This window comes from Argiope bruennichi, chromosome 1, assembly GCF_947563725.1.
Source record: "Argiope bruennichi chromosome 1, qqArgBrue1.1, whole genome shotgun sequence".
Taxonomy (NCBI): domain Eukaryota; kingdom Metazoa; phylum Arthropoda; class Arachnida; order Araneae; family Araneidae; genus Argiope; species Argiope bruennichi.
In genome coordinates, this window is record NC_079151.1 from 5,312,118 (window position 1) to 5,330,644 (window position 18,527).

The following is an 18,527-nucleotide window of genomic DNA, read 5'->3' on the forward strand; positions in this document are numbered from 1 at the left end:
ATGACGATAAATGAAATAAAAAAAAAGCCAAAATAATAAATTGAAATAAAATTATAAATGAAAACAAAAAAATATATATTGTTTTACATGTCTGTTTTTCTTCCCGACAATGATATCAAGTGCTGAACTGCAAATGAAAAAAGTCGAAACTTATAGCTAGCTGAAAAAGAAAACAAGTTTTTAAAAAATAGAGAAGAATAGGAAATTTGCTGCAAATAATGCTATAAGAATTTAGATTGTGTAAAAATAATGTTCATGATGGAACTTTCTTTTTCGTTTTTCTTCTTAAGTTAGCTACGAAGTAAAATAAATACTCCTAATACTCCCTAAATCTGCGAAGAAAACATTTGAACTCATTAAAAAAAAACAATTAACTTTTGGAAAAAAAGTTTTATCAACTCTTGTTTTAAATTAGAGAAAAAAAATTTAATTATTATCTAAAAAATATTTTAAAAAGAAAACTAAATTAAAATGTTTGATGCTTCAGTTTTAAAAATTCTTCAGGAAAATGAACATATTTAAAAAAAATTCCAAACACAATCACAGTGTTAGACTTTTTAAAATAAACTTTATTAGTATGTTTGCTCCCTCCAATGGCGTACTGATTCTTTTCAAAAATCATCAAAAGCTCTATTACGGACAAACACATGCGAAAAATGAACTAAAAAATACAAAATATTGAATACGAATTTTCTACATTGAATACAGAAATTCTGGCTTCGAGATGCAATGAATCACTTGTACCGAATGGCATGGTTATCAGTACGATAGATTTAAATGAAAACTGCAGACACGAATAAAAAACTCTTTCAACTGATCGAACCAAGATGAAAAAAACGGAATGTCATCGATTTGCAGAACGCCATTTTTAAAATTTGGTTATAAATATTTGGATTGATTATTATCAAAATACAGAACACAAAATCATCAAAATATTGGACTTGGTTATTAAAACTTTTGAAAATGTTGGAGGATATCGGAAATAAAACTCTCGGACTCTCAACATTCGAGAAGGTCAATAAAGTCATCTTAAAATAGGTGAGTGAAAAAATTTTCCTCTCATTTATATTGTTTTATAATGAAATTCCTGCAAATCGAAATTTCTTTAATCCCTTCTCCTATAATGACAAGCCTGAATGACGTATCAAATGACTGAATTTTTAATGTCCAGTTATGTGAAAATATTATGTCATTTAAAATGCAACAATCACTTAAAAAACGCTCCATATCTGAAAGGCCTTTATAATGTTATAGAAATTAAAATGGCCCCAAAAGAACGTGTCATCTCATTAAGAAGTGAAGTATATTCGTAGATCCATCGAATTTTCCCCTGATGTTCGAATGCATTCATTACTCCAAAATATTAAACTGCATTAGAGCACGGACCATTTATGTAAACAAAAGCGTTTCTGGCTGATGCCCTTTTATCCCTGATCTCAGGCAGCCAGCATATCGAAGAAACTGGATATCGCGACACTTTGGTATTCGAACGGGTCGTTCTTTTATGTCCAGATAATAGTCACATTCTTGATTGATTTTCTATCGCACATTGCCGAAGCTGCTTGAGGATTCGTTTAGAATACATTTCAAAACATCGAATTGTATATTTTTCATTTTTTAATGACCAAAAGTAAACATGCACTTTTAATGTTTTTTAGTTAAAAACGTTAAAAAATCTATCAAACTATCAAAGAAATTTACTTTAAAAATGTAGAAATAACCATGATTTTTACCGATTGATAGTTGACATTTCGTGTCTTTATATCCCCCCCCCCTTTTTTTTTCTTTTCTTTACTTTCTCAGACACGAAGTATTGTCATTTTCGAGACCCCTGAGACGGAAAAACACATTTTTGTCCTGATGCCAGTCTGTCTGTCAACACGATCATTCAAAATGGCTTGACGGCCGAAATCTGATATATGAATTGATGAACACATTTGTAGATTTCTATCCAATTTGGAACGAAATCTTTTCAAAGGAAGAGTACAAGTGAACTCGATAACAGCAATACTCAAAGAGAGAGATAAAGATTGAATATGCAGGTTTAGCATCTAAAATCACATTTGGAAGCGACCGTCTGTTGGTCTGTACTTTCGCATGCAGGCAGACCCGATAACTCATGAGCGCAATCAATGAAATCCGGTATCTTGTGATGACAACTGTCATTTCGTGTCCATCGGCAGGCAGAACAGCGATATTCTCGCAATGGTTTTGCGCCGATGATCCGGGAGAGTACTCCTGCTGGTTCGCCTTTATGAAACAAACTTCTCCCAAAGTTTTCCGTCTTATAGTCTGAAGATCTCTGCTTTTTTTTTAGTTATAAAAAATCAACAAGTAAAATGAATTTAAGATAAAAAGGCGATTCGCAGAACAGAAAGTAAGAATGGCGTATGACTCACGGTCAACTGTTTGTGCTTAACATTCAATGGCTTTTGTCTGCGGAAAATTTCTATTGAAGTGAGAATGGGAGAAACAGTTTCTTTCTTATTTACAATCTGTCTTACTATACTGATTTCTCGACAGGTAGACTTCATTTTTATACAAAATATACAATCGATACGGGGTTATTAGATATGTCAAGGCCAAAGCCCGAAATGGGCCAGTTCGCGAATTGGTCAACGTTGCTGTAAACTTACCGGCTAATGTCCGATCTTTTCTTGATTTCGGGCTTTGGCCGGCCAATTCGCGAGTGAGTGCTTCTGTGTACTGTTTTTTTTTAAGTACAATTGTTTCAGAAACGAGTTCAAATATAAGTGACACCTCTGAGTTAAAAATAAGCTCGTAATATATAAAAATAGGATCCCGTGTTATTCTGTTCTCATATTAAAGCCATAATAGAAATGATTCAGTGAACGTAAATACTGTAACAACGTGATAGCGTAAAGATTAGATTTGCGCCCATCAAAATGAACGAATTATATCTTGAGCAAAGGCGCTGCGTATCGTGCATGAATACAAAGGCAAATGGAGTATTCAGGTCTCAATTACCTTTATGGGTGATCCTTTGTCTTTTTCTGCTCCATGGACTCATGTTAAAGATCCCACATCACATTCTCTTCCGAAATATCGCTTCAAAAAATATGAAATTTTTTGCATTGACAAATAGCAAATATAAGGGCTAATTAAAACAAATAGGAAGGAAATATAATTTCGTTATTAATGTCACTTAAAGACATTTCTTAGTTGGCGCCATCTGTCGAATTTCACCTATAACATGACCTTATTTATATTTTATACATAAAAGTCATTATATTTATTTACCACTAGCCGCCTTTGGTGACCAGCCGGTTCGACAGTATTAATAATCGCTAAAATTTTCAATGAATGTAATTTGTTCTCGTAGTAGCTTTTTCGGTAAAATATTGTTGACCTTCATATTTTGGTAGTTATATGATTCAGTCATACTTTTATGTAGGCCTTAAACAGTTATGTTCATTGTGTTACTTTCTCTAATGTTCTGGCAGTATCCTTAAAATTTCTACTTTAAATTAAAATGTAAATGTTAAACTGCAATAAGTATAAAAGCTTTTTATATTGAAGCTAACCATTTCGTTTTTTAAATATGAAAATTGAAATCAGAGTCGTTTGGCAGTGAAATGATATGTGCACTACAGAATATTTTATATAATATCTTAAAGAATTATTCAACAAAAATTTCTCTGATTCATCGTAAAATTAATTTTTTACTTTCAAAAGATTTAAATGATGCAAATAAAAATATTTTATTTTATTTCAGTCAATAAATAAACTTATGAAAAAATGACGAATTTTATATTTTACACAGTCCTTTGGTCCCAAGGAATCATTCTGCAAAATACTCTTGACACTTCAACTTTTAAATAAATAAATAAACGTCCCTATCTTCTGCGATGAATTTGACCGATTTATGAAGTTTTTATGCATCAGTTTTAGAACAATCAACATTTTCATAATCACAGGCCAATCACTGTCGAGAAATCCTGGCAGAAGATAAGCGTATCTTCATTGAGACAGTCGGTGAAATAGTCTAAAATGGCCAGTTTTTATAGAAGAGTGATATTGAAATTTCATAAATCAGTCAGTTTTAATGATTGATTCAGTTGATTGGAGTTCAAAATTTTTATTAAAAACTAGCCGCCTTTGGCGACCAGCCGGTTCGCCAGTCTTAATGTTCGTTAAAGTTTTAATAATTAAATATTTTATGCAATTACTACTTTAATAACTTCTTCATCAAAATATTTTAAAACTTTAAATTTTGATAGTCATATAATTTACGCATAATATTATAAAGGCCTTCAGTCATAACGTAATATGTATCTCTCTAAGTTACTGTTAGCTCCCGTAGAATTTATGCTTTACATTAAAGTCGAAAGGATGAATCTGCAATTAATATATTAATATTTTTTACTGAAACAAAGCATTTTTTTATAATATGATTACTGAAAACAGAGTCACTGAGCGTTTAAACTTTATGGGCACTAAAGAATATATATCTTAATTTATGTAATATCTCAAGAATTTGTCAACAAAATTTTCTGTGGTTCATCATGAGCAGATCGATTAATTAATAATGTTTAATTTTAAATGCATCAAAAACTAAGAAAATAAACAGAATTGTTTAAAATAATCGGTCGAAAATAGGTTAAAATAAACTACTTGAAAAACCGATATACTTAAAACTATAAGCATATACAAAAAATATATAACCAACATAAATACAATTTAATTACAAAAGCGTGCAACTAACCTAAAAATAATTTAAGTCAAGAATCATCCGTTGATAATATTGTCAACAATCAGAACACAATGCGCATGCGTGAATTTTCAACGCCAGTTGGAGTAACGCTATGCAGATTAGAAATTTTTAATTTCCTTTATTCTATGTTATTTTAATTCAAAAGTACTTCAGAATGAATCTGAAAGATCGAGTAATTAACAATGTTTAATTTTAAATGCATAAAACATTAAGAAAATAAACAGAATCGTTTGAAATAATCGGCCGAAAAATGTTAACCCTTGCCTCATTATTGTTGGGATAAAAACTGAAGCCTTACTCATTTGGCATTGGGGAAAATAAAAAGATTTTTTTGGCGGGAAAGTTAGTTTTTAATTAATAATTAAAATTCTAATTAAAAATTAAAAAAAAAGGGACCCCAGGTGCACATTCCCGATCTCTAAGGTATACATGTACCAAATTTGGTAACTGTAGGTCAAACGGTCTGGCCTGTAGAGGTCTGGCCAACACACACACACACACATTGAGCTTTATATAAGTATAGATATTGGTGTCTCAAGAATATTTTGTTAAATATGATTGAAAGGGCAGAGAACCTATGTAAAAATTTAAAATTCCTGATTCATCGGAGCATTTATTGACTAAAGTAAAATATAATTATTTAGTTCCTTTAGACCATTTTGTTAGCAAATGTATGCCCCAAATTAGCTGATGGTCGCTGATTAGAAGGATTATAAATATATTAAACTATGTTTGCCTTAAATTAAATTTTTTTATTGAATTAATAATATAGGTATTGTCAAAGCTCATAGAAAACTTTTCCTCCTTTGACTTTTCAGAAAATATCTTATTTCATTTTTTTTTTTTCATTTCATACAGACACCTGCCGAAAATTACAATTTTATTTATTAAATTTGCAATAATAGTTGATTTATTTTTTTAATTTAAACTTCTATTAATGTGCTGGCAACACGCTGATAAAGGCTTTTTTTTTTTTTTTAATTTGACGTGTTCGTGCAGATTAAATTTTATTTTTAAGCGAAATATATTATTGAAAAATATGCTAAAAATATTTCTTTAAAAATTCGTTAGAAATCTAAGAATAATTTATAAATTAAAACATTGGTATCATTAAAAAAATAACTTTTTAAGCTTTAATTTGATGCAAAAATCGATTTTGTGCTGTATTATTTTCTGGTTATAGCGACAAAACGCCGAAGTTATACTTAATTTTTAATTAAAATTCTAATTAAAAAATTTTAAAAATCGCTCCACGGTGTATATTTCCGACATCCAAGGTTGCCAAATTTGATAATCGCATGTCAAAGGGTTTGGATTGTAGAGCGCCAACACACACACACACACACACACACACACACACACACACACACACACACACACACACACACACACACATTGAGCTTTATTTATAAGTATAGATTATCACATCGGGCTTTGGCCAAGGATTCCTGGCTTCGGACTTTGACCGTACTTCGGACTTCGCGAAATGGCCAGCCAAAGTAGAAAATACAATATTAATCGCAAGTATTTCGGACTTTGGCCAACCTTCTTGGCCAATTCGCGAACTGGCCGTACTTCGGACTTTGGCCGTAACAGATACATAAAACAATCCTTTTTCTATTAAAAATCCAGAATTCATGCAAGAATTTCGATATATAGAAAATTTTGAAAGAAAGTTCAATATAAAGAGTTCCATGTAATTGACAAAGACATGCAGTATATGGCAGCATCAAGTATATGGCAAGGGGGCTGCAAAAATGATCGGCTCCGGAATAAGGCGGAGTTATTCGTGAAGTGTTGGAAGTGGAAAAGACGCATATTGCTCAGCATCAATATATTTGGTTCAATGTAATTATATATATATATAGTCAATTGCAAAAAAAATGAATATTTGAGCATTTCAGATTGCTTGCCTGAATATTTTTACAGGTGCATTTAATCCACTACTTAGCTAATTGCTGATGTATAAAAGATTACTAGAAATGCTCGTTAGAAGGCTGGGAAGGAGAAAACAAGATGTAAAAAAAATCAAGAAATAGGAACCAAACAGAAAGTTTATTCAGCGCTAAAATAGACTTAACTATCATAGAACGGATAATCGCGAATGATTTAACTATTCCAAATGAATCGTTTAAAAAGAATCAATAATCTGGGCGAACAAGCTGGTCACCGAAGGAGATTATTACGTAATAATTCCTTTGTATGTTTGGAATCACTTAAGAAGTTTCACATAAAGAAATGAAGCACCGTACGAAACAAATCTTTGAAATATGAAACGTAAACAACCGATTATATTTTCTGAAGCTATAGATCCTCAAATGAGCAGTGAAAGGTTAGCGGGGAGCAATTTTTAATGGCAGTTCCTTGTGCAGACCGGAAGAGTAAGGGCGACACACAATGAACTAAATTGTTTTTAATCGTTTAATTTATGAACTGTGTCATCGATTAATAGCTGCAAAGAAACAGGAAACTGCATTTCACTTCCACTTATGTTCCCGACTTGATGAATATCTGGATGTCCACAGATCTAGAAAGTACTGCAAAGCCAGCTTCCAGAATCGTTTTAATTTTGTACATTTTATGCCTTTTTGAACTCGGATGTGAAGACGATAACACACATACAAAAAATCAACTTAGAATGTAATTATTTAATTCATTTAATAGGGCTAAATGACAATTGACTCGGGGCCTCAGATTGTAGGTGACCAAGAATTTAATTTTGCGCATTCGCTTCGTTATAAAGGTCAGCCAACAAATTGTATTTAAATTAAAAAGATTATTTAAAAATGAGTTTGTCCCATTATTTAAATAATAAATACTTAATATATAATAAATAATAAATATTTTCCTGGTTAATTACGATTTGCAAACTTTATACTAAGCTAATTAATATGCACTGCCTTTTTCGGAATTAAAAGCCTTTAATATATAATATTTTTAACATAAAAAATACTTTTATGTAAAATATTATAACATATAGAATCCTGAATGCCGTCTTTATCATCTTTTAATTCAAATTACATTCGAATATCAAATGACCCAGATAACTTTGAAAAATAACTGATGGCTCATTTCCTCCGTGAGTTAATTAATATGTGTTATAATAGTACAGCAAATTTTGTTCACAATTTCTGTACTATAAGAAAGGTTGTCTTCGAGCGAGCGATTGACTTAAGCTTACTTTTAAGCACAGTGAAATCACACATTTAAGACCAATAAAACCATTGTCAAAGGACATATTGAAATAAAATAAAATAAAATTTTTGTTCATTTCCAATTAATTGAATATTTAATTAATTTTTGTACTTTGAGAAATCTACAATATTCTTTATCATGTATAATATAAAAAGTGTACGAAATTTTGTTGAATTCAGCTCAGTTGTTTAGGAACACATGCATAATCTCAATTTTCCTTATTTGCAGTAAGATTATTTTAGAATTCTTAAAAAGTATGGCACTTTATAATTTTAAAAAGTGTCCGATTCTGTTATTAATTGTGGCAAGAAAGATTTTAGATAGATTTCAAACCGGCAAGACTTCGGGAAAAATTCTGCAATTACGATTATGTGAAACTCAAGAGATGTACATATTTAGTTTTTCAAACAGCGCCGCGGCCTATTCTCTAAAAGGGTTGAGAATTTCTTAAAGATCGACGGAAATAAATTGTATTTTATGTTAACATAGATAATTCTGAATTCTAATAAGTTCTAAAAAGTAATCTGCTTAAATAGATTCAATTTTAACACAAGTGGTTCTTTATCATTTTTATAAAACATTCTGGTTGCTCTAAATAAATAATTTCTTTTAAAATCTCCATAAATATGAACCTTTTAAGTTTAAACTTTTGAAGCTTCAAATCTTTTAAAACAGCTAACATAATACAAATAATCTAATTAAAGTAAAACAAACTAAGAAATGTTTGTTTTGTCCAAGTCTTTCATAGTATAAAAATTTCGGTTCTGTTTTAGGGGCATTAGAAATCTCTTTAGGACAAAGCATATTTGAGCTCATCAAATTTCGATTTCACTTTTATTACTTTCTCGTGTACGAAGTAAAGAGTAAGTACTGCAACCATAAAAAAAAAAAAAAAAAAAAAAAAAAAAAAAATTCTACCTCGAGATTTTGATGAATCTCCACTTTCTAGACCTTTCTATGTTCGAAAAACATATTTTTGGCACTATGCCCGTATGTCTGTGGAGAAATGGTTTCAAACATATTTAAAACTAAGCGGATGCAATTTCGTATTCGGTCTTTACACCAAAGTTGTAGATTTCTATCAATATTTGAGTAAAATCCATTCAGGGGAAAGTCTAGGCTATAAGTTAACTGCAAAACGAAAAGAGCTAGATGAACAGGACGCCCAGATTTAAGATCTGTATTGTGGAGAAGGATCCAATTTTGATTTAAATCCAACAAGGGGTTGACTGTCTGTCGCTCTATAATTACATAAGCGTGTAAAGATGATAACTCAACTTAATGAATGCTACTTAAATGAATCAAATTTTGATTTTTGTGATTTTGAGACTGCGATCGTGTCGAATTTAGGTTCCAATAGGTTGGGAGAAACGCGTCTTAAACACAAATTCGGTTTCCGGTACTATCAACTGCACGCCAAGCATTCATTGCCATGAGCCACACGATAGATTCAGTAAAAATGCTAAATTCCCTGTTAATTTTTCGGCCAATGGCGTTCTCTGTGATAACACCTTTATTAGAAAGTATGTGAAAAAGGGATACCGTCTGGTTTGAAGAAACTAAAGTGTCAGCCACGTCAGTTGGTTCATCCTCCACTAAATGTTTCCCGGTCTTCAAATCAAAAATATCTGTATTTTAAAGAAATTCAGGTCATTATTTTCGAAGCACCTGCTTTAAGCTACGAAATTACTGTTTTACAGATCCCTCGTCCAATGAGAATGTCATGACGTAGGCTATGCGCGGGACTCACCTGATTCCGCTCTATTCGGTGGCGGTGTTCCTCTTCGTCACCTCTTTCTACTACCTGGCGGGCGCTTGGAAGAGGATCTTCGACGCCCGCCTTCTCACCGGCACTCGGATCCGCCAGCTGAACGTCATCGCCAACAACCTGTCCAGAATCATCATGGCCACGGAGACGGAATCTGCCATCCTCAACCGAGATATCAACAGGTTCCTCAGGATTGTCCAGAAACAAGTGAAGGAATTAAAGGAAAACCATAACTCGACTGTTTTTAAATAAAATATTTTATGCATAATTGAAAATATAGTAATGATAAAGGGTTCATAGTACGTTTCAGCCTACCCACTTTAAAAGAAGTCTCTTTTAATCATCAAAGGTTATCATACCAGGGAAATTGCAGTCCCCCTTTTTCGCACGTAGCATCATGACTATATAATCCGAACTGAACGAGGAATTTGGATGCAGTTTAGAGATTAGTAAAAAAGGAAATTAGATGCAAAAAAAAAAATCATTTATAAAAATTAAGTTCACCAAACACAGGGCACACAAATTAGAAAATACGATAAGTTTTAAATAAAATAAGAAACCACGAATTAAATTTTAGTGGGGGTCCATTACACAGACACACACATACGTATATGTATATTATAATTTTTTTTCTCACAAAATCTATCAGTGCATTCTTAACTTCTTCGGCTATGTTATAGAAAGTATCTAATAACTGATCTAAGACGACCAGCCTACCCTATATAATATTAGACATAAAAGGTTACTAAGGAGAGAGTAATTAGTGGATAATATTAATAAGCTACTTTTTAAAATTTTGTAGTTTTTTGATAGGAAAGGTTATGACCATTCATTTTATTTTATCACATTTCCCTTCACTAAGCTTTTTTTAAAAAAAATATGACAAAAAATGAGATGCTTCATTTTGTATTTACATTTAGTTTAAAATTTCTCAAAAATATTCAAAAAATTGCTAATTAATTTTTAAAAATAATTATTGATGAAAGTAATGAATATTACTTTGCTCTGAATAATCGGTTACTAACTCTTATTAAGTTAACTCATGTGCATACCAAAGTGAAGTTTTTCCAAAAAGTACCATCCTGACAAGTTTCATCCAAAACCGATGCTGTATGAATATAAATATTCCAGTGAACTTGAGAAGAAATAAATTCATCTCAATGCCACTAGCAAGGACAGCTATACCGAAAAGGGATTTATAAATGCGTGAAGCCAGCATTTTGTGGATCAAACTTTTGTACTAGTAATGGCAACTATAAGATATTGGAAAAGTCCCAAATTAATCATAGAACGAGTAGGAGTGTAGATTTCGATTAGGCCATGCCAACTGGTCCCACAAAGGTTGTGATCTGGGACACCCACTTCAGCTTAAGAACAAATTCGAATGCTTTTCAAACCAATTTTAGAACAACAGGCAGGATATAATTTTCTAGTGAGATGATCTCATTATTCGAGAGAAATGGTTTTTAGAATTGAGAAGCATAAGCTAAACTTGTTAACGATTTCTCCAAAGTAAACAAGTGGGAGTGGTCTTCCCAAAATTTTCTCGCGTAAAGGTGAATTTGTGTCGAGACCAGTCGGAACCAAAATCTGACACAGAACTGCGATTGCAGGCACAGAAACACGCACCAAACACGATAGAGATGAGTATTTCGCGGTTTCTTTTTTACATGCTTCTGAAAGTGCAGACCGCTCAGATGTTCAGCCCCCATGTTGGATTCGGCTCAAAATTTGATATTTGTCTACACCATATATGTCAACTCTCTTCACAAGATTTTATCCATCTCGCCTCTTTTGTTTTATAGTTAACGTGCCACTTTCCATTCGAACAGTCGGATCAACAAATTTCTTCCGAGTATTTTTTGTTCAACATTTTCTACAACTCTATATACAATTTTGGCGTAAAAACAATATCCATATTTCCTTCATCTAATTCAAAGAATTTTTTAAGATTTTGTCACAGACAGACATAATTCCAAAAATGTGTTTTTCGAACTTAGGTCGATCTAAAACGTGTCAATTTGTCAAAATCTAGAGTTCGAATTTTTTGATGATTATAATATTTTCTCTGTACTTTATATGAGAAAGTAAAAAACGAAAGCATAGATGAAGGAGAGTGAAAAGAAAACGATGGAATAAGTTCTTTACAGCTAATTATTTTGTTGAGCAATCCTCGAAACAAATAGTCTCTCTTATTGCGCATTAAATACCGACTTTCCTGAAAGGAGAAATTGTATTTAAGAACCAGAAGAGGAAGTCTTCTCATAATGCTTTTACCTCGTTCAATTTATATGTAGCAATGATCTTGGGCCAAGCGTCGATACATAACTCAAAGAAAGTCAATCACTCGAAAATGAAACAGCAAACGTAATCTAACTCCGCTGACTTTTCACTCTTGTTGGCTCTTCATTGAAAATCACTGCTTTATCCTCACAGAGGACCGTTTTCTTGTTCATCCTGATGAATCAAAATGCGATTCTCTAAATAGACACAATTCTTCTTTCTGCTGCGTATGGGGTCAATGCAATCTGCTCCACATCCATTATACTTTTTTTTCTTCTTTTATTTGTCAAGCCATAAGAATAATAATTTCCTTTTCATCTAAGCCATACTGCAAAAGCAAAAAAAGAAAGGTTTTTAAAAAATGGCTAAAAGAGAAAAATATTTCCGCAGGGTTGCCACTCACGTTTCGAAGGGAAAAAAATTCCTTTTTGTATACACAGTATAAGAGGAAACATAATTGACACATGAATGCTGTTTGCTTAATAGAATAATACCTTCACCTAGTTTTTACTCGTAGAAAAGGCAAAGGAAAGCAAACAATAATTCAACATTACCTGAAATAATAGTGTATTAATGAATGTTTATATTTACATAGAGGAGAAAAATTAACTTTCCCTTTATTATAGCTTAGAATTCTGCAAGACAAATTCGCATGTTAAGATAAAAAAAAAAGATATTGATCACTGACCTCGTGCTCTTTAAATTAAAATGTCGCAAAATTAAGGACTCAATGAAATAAAATATACAAAATAACATTCTTACTATCATGGCAAAACCATTTAACGAAATCTTTAAAAAAAAAAAAAAAAAAAAAAACTCAAAAGTTTTTTTTTGTTGCCAATACATGCATCAATTTTTTTCCCTTCAGTTTTCGGTTTAATTTTTTTTTTCTTTCGTAACAATTTAATTTGCAAAGTTACTTTGCCTTTATTGGAATCATTATTTCCCCCCTGAGCTTTTCTGCTTTTTAAAGTTTCACCTCACATGCATTAATTTTGCATACTAAAGCGAATCTTATTAAATCAACCATTCTCTTTTCACATGATGCTACATTGTTTCTCTATCAAGGATTTTTAAAAAATGCAACTTTTAATAAAGCATTTTTTTTTTTTTTGAAATGCTTTCAATGTGCATGCATTCACTTTTTTTTGTGTGTGTGTGTGGTATTTTTCGCCATTTTTTTTGTGGTATTTTATGGACTATACTAAAATGTGTCCCGTTTCAATGGCATTTAAGTATCTGCAATCACTGTTCCGATATCGGCATTTTTCTGTCTCGGCAATCGGACTGATCTACGCAGAAGGAGAGTGTAGAAAAGGGATGAGCTTTCGCGGTTTAATAGTGACGAATGATGTCTGTTGCTGTTTCAACAATGGCAGCCTTGGTACCACTGAAGTTACCTAAAGGTATGAATTAAGAGAAAAAAATTCAACATCAATTAATTTTTTTTAATGAAAAACAAGTTTTATTGCTTTTAAATACAGATGCACTAAAATAGTGGAAGCCCTGTAATATTATATACAGCAACAATATTACAGAAATCAAACTAGAAATTAAGCAACTAGAATAACACTTTAAGGCTCCATCTCTAATTTGTTGGCAATTATTCACTCCTAATATCCATGCAGTTTCTCATCAAACATGATCACAAATATGATTTTTATTGCTGCTCCGCTAAAAACAGCAGTCATTTATTAAAATCTTGATGCAAAGTTTGGATCACGTTATGCTTTCTTTTCAAACGAACAGTTTATCTCTGCCATGCAAATGAGTAAAGGAAGTAACAATATGTTTAAACTGAATAACCCACACTATTAAAATTAGTCAGCAACAAAATGTATCAGAAATATACAACCAGCTACTTATAATGAAACAAAACAGCTACTAAAAAATGAAACAAGCTCAATTTTGGTGGATTTTAGTGATTACTTTCTAAAATATAATTACATTAAAATAAAAATGAGTCTTTTTAATGATACCAATTTACTGCAATGTTTTCTTGAATTTTAACAATTTTTTTAAAGAAATATTTTGCCTAATTTGTGATAAAAAAATTACAACTTTGCCCTGAAACTCAAAACAGTTGTCATTGTTCCATCAAATAATTAATCATGTGATTTTCTTTTATTGTTGCCAGCTAAGGAAGAGGAATTCCGTTTGACATCTATGATGACTATAATAAAAAGAGTACAGTTATGATATTGAGAAGAGACAGCACTGAAAAGAGTTATTAATATGACGTCATAGGAGTAGTGCTGATGTTCTGTTCATTATGAACAGAACACATGCATGGCAATTAAAATAACACAAATTTAATGCCTGAGAAATTAGGGTCGTGATGTATCTGAACAATTTAAATGGAATTTAACCAGAATATTCAGTGAACCAGCTAATCGCTAGAAGAGACTAATAACAAAAGTTACATTATCGAGAAGTATGTTTTTTTTTAAAAATTCATAATAATTTGAATATTACAATTTTTATAAGAACAAGGTTTTTACAAGAACTGGCTTCTTTAAGCTTTTTACAATTATGATATTTTTCTTCAAAAATATTTCATTGTGACCACAAAAGTTGGAAAATAAGAAAACTGCTACACAGAGAAATTTGAATAAAAATAAAAACAAATTCATAAAGTTAATTTTTTAACTCTTTCTTAATCAGCTTTGTTTACAGATATTTAATTCAAAACAAAAACAGAACCAACAGAGTTTATACAATCTCATTTAGAGAACCAGTTCACAATCAATAACTTAATTGGCAAGAATATATGTTTTGAAAACAATTTAAAGAATTTTTTTCAGATCAACAAAAATTTTGAAATGCAATCAACTAACATTCAATATTTAGATTGAGGCATGTCTTAGAATATATTAAAAGAACATTATTGTGATAAAAATGCATTATTCAGAAAAGGAAGAAACCGACTGAAATTTCACTGGCAATTAAGGTAAAATGTATCAATAATCTTATGGTAAAAAAGAAAATATATATTAGTTTAGATTAAAGCACTAATTCTCTTCTGCATTTTAATGAAAAATGGAGCCTCTTTAAAAACGTGACCTTATATATCTATTCATGACAGAATTATATACAGAAACAGTAGCATTATACACAGGTATTACATTAGAAAGATAACAGTGAGTATTAAACCTATAGAAATACAAACAAATAGGGAAGTTTAAGTACATTACAAAAACACAGAATGCTTTAATCTACTATTCGCAAGCTCAAACATGTGTAAAGTAAATATTTCCAGCTCTCCTTTTCAACATTCATTGCATTCGATGAAAAAAAAAAAAAAAAAAGCACATGGCCTTCAAATTGCACTTTGTTTAATATTGTTCAAAGCCCAATATACAGAATGATAGAATCTTTAATATTTACAGGAATGTGAACTAAACATGGTTATATGAGACAAATGCAAACTAAATGTAAAATCAATCACTGTTAAATATAAATATATGGTTTAAAATAAATTGAATATTTTGATAGAAATAGTTTGTTTGCTTTGATAATAGATTTAATAACTGCATATGCAAATAAAAATATTCAACAACTGGATATTACTTGAAACAAATATCAAAATCATTACAATGAAGTGTGGAAGTTGAATAATTTAAATATAAATCTCATAATGAACATTTTTATTTGTTACAGAAAAACTAATCTTTCCAAACTTCGTTGTTTCTACAATAGTGACTTACGTAAGAATTGTATTTAAAAATGTATACCTACTTTGTGCTGTAAAATGTCCAATAAAATTTTTCTACATACTAAAATAGTAGATTAAAAGTTGTCTTCTATAGAAATCTAGAACTCTAAAATTACTTTAAATGCTCTCAATGTGCTTCAACATTTCTCACTTGAGCAGTCACTAGCACAAATCAAATGCTAGTTAGGAAGTTTGCTTAGATGGTTTTCAAATCTTATTGCTAAGGAGTGTCAGAATTTAACAAGAAAGACTTCACACATTGAAGTAGTAACTAATACAGAAACTTTTACTCAGAAAAATAATTTTAGAAGAACTGTCACATTTTAAATAAATAGGTAAAATAAAAGAATCCACAAGAAATTTTTCAAATATAAGATATGTTTTTATTGGTACATTTCTGTTAGCAGGACTCCATATAAAAATCTGCCAAATCTCAACAATAATGGTATCGATATTAAAGCCTGGCAATATTTAGGACCCTGACAATAGAATAAAACAGTTTCCTTCTAAAGAAGTTTTCAAAGCAGTGAAAATGTGAAAATTCATCTTATCTTTATTCTAGATATCTTTTGTTCAAAATTAAGCAGTATATACCAATTATTCAAAAACTATTCCAATTTTTCTAATAAACCATTTAAAGCAATAAAATATTTAATAAAAGATCATAATCTTCTAAAAATATATTTAATATCATTAATGTGGTGACGAAAAAGAAAGAGTAAAAAAAACTTGTTAGAAAAATTTCGTACAACCAATATATATAATGAATGAAAACAAATTAAGTCAATATTTTTGACTTTGTCAAGGATAGAAAAAAAAAAAACATGTAAATACAGTTCCAACAGTTTGTTTAAAATAGAAATGACTTATTGTTGTCTTTTCCTGTGCTCAAAACTTTGACATTTTTTTGATTGTCTATGATGTAAAAGAGTGATTCTCAATGAGTGCTAACATTTGTGATAAATACTATTATAAAAAACATTTCATTTGCATGATAATTAAAAACCTCCTCTAGATAATATATACAGGTGTTATAAAAAATGCATCATACATGAATATTTAAAAAGTATTGCAGATGGATCACAGTTCACATATCAGCTGTGAAAGTCAGTATAATTATATCCTTTTATTTGAGTGTGAATAAGATTTCGATAAGGGAGATTTCTCAAAGTTCGGTTAAGGCATAGGAATCGATGTCATTATGTAGCATCGTCTTTAATCCAAGCAGCAGGAACCCACTGAGGCTCGCGCTCGATGACACTGATTTCATGTAACAATTCACTATAAGTCTTCTCTAAATCAACATTAATAAGCACCAAATCAAAATAATGTCCATAGAATTCTTCCATTTCCCTAGCTTTTTCAATGATATCTTTCAGCTCGTCATCTTTGACAGCAACATCCATCTTCATGCAGTTGATTCGAAGTTTCTCCAAAGAAGGAGGTGCAATAAAAACAACATATGGCATGAGGTCAGATTTTTTCAGAATTTTGAGAGACTGAAAAAGAAAAGAAAAAAAAAAAATAATAAAAACAGTCGAAAATACATCACATGTATGCATTAAATGATTATTTAGGTTAACGCAATAGTAATATTTGTATTCCTGATACCCTTATAAAAATTTTTTAATTTTTTTTTAAACAGTAAATCTGTTTCTAAAGCAGATGTGTAAGTAACATTTTTTTAGCTTAGTAAAGATTGTATAAGTAAATAATTTTGTATTCTAGAACTAAACAATAGTCAACTTTTTTTTTTGTTTAGTCAATATTGTTCAAACAATAGTAAATGCAAATTTACCTGGTCTATGGAAGCAAAAGTTTCGCATAATAGTTTTAATTGTTCTAGAAAGATGTCTAATAAGACACATTAATGCTGCTGAATATCAAATATTGTTTTCTTATCTGCATTTTTTCAGAAAATATAGTGGTTAATCACTGCTTATTATGTTGAATATTCATGTTTTAAGCAAGATTTTGCGAATCCTTTTCAACTTGTTTTCTGCATATCTCACAAAATTTTATCAACCCAATTCAAATCTTCTAGACCTTTAAAAATAGTATATCTAAATGAACTTTTTTACTAAACAGAATCATCTAAAAGAAGGCAGACATCATAGTTATAAAACTTATCAAGCAAATTTACATTACATCAAATGTAAAACGAAGTTTCTTAAAAAAATACTCCCACTACTCAACATCAGCAAATAAAGTATCTCAAAAGCAAGGTAAATTGTGCAATTATGCCATAAAATGATGTAGACAAATAATATAATTGATTTTCCAATTTTATTTTTGATATAATAATTATAAAACATGGATGAGTTTGTGAAGGTAATTTTTATTTCAGTCATGAACATCTTAGCACTAATCATATGATAGGCTACTTATATGAAAGAAGACACATCCTGTATACATATTAAGGAGTTTTTAGAACATGAGATGTAAAACAAAAGTTAAATAATTCAGTGTAGTTGATTGTGAAATAAATTACCAAACAGCATTCTAGGAAAAATATAAGAATTGGTAAATGTATTTAAGACATCCTACAAATGATAAACATCAATACGTTGAGCGAGCGCCGCTTTTGCACATTCTAATTCTTCTAATTTAATTTAAATCAGTTACAAGCTTTTCACTGTTGAAATAAAAGTTTTAATATCATCAACAATGTTAGAAATTGACTTGGGTAAAAATGATCTTATTTAAGTTTAGCGTGCAACAGTTTAACTTCTCTATTTCAAAGCACTATAATTAATCAAGTCTGAAAAACAGAGATTTATTTAAACATTTCAATTGTATATTTTACTTTTAACAACAAATTAACACTATTA

At 30.5% G+C, this 18,527-nt stretch overlaps 1 protein-coding gene across 2 annotated transcripts in view; it reads right to left on the reverse strand.

Annotated features, from left to right (window-relative positions):
* Nucleotides 1–13,419: 13,419 nt before the first annotated feature.
* LOC129960822 (protein PALS1-like) overlaps nt 13,420–18,527 on the reverse strand; it is a 190,862-nt gene continuing 185,754 nt past the window's right edge. For both annotated transcript variants that reach the window (XM_056074524.1, XM_056074604.1), the window contains one exon: nt 13,420–17,195. In XM_056074524.1, coding sequence (XP_055930499.1) covers nt 16,896–17,195 — 300 coding nt within the window. In that variant the 3' untranslated portion in view covers nt 13,420–16,895. The remainder of the gene's footprint in view (nt 17,196–18,527) is intronic.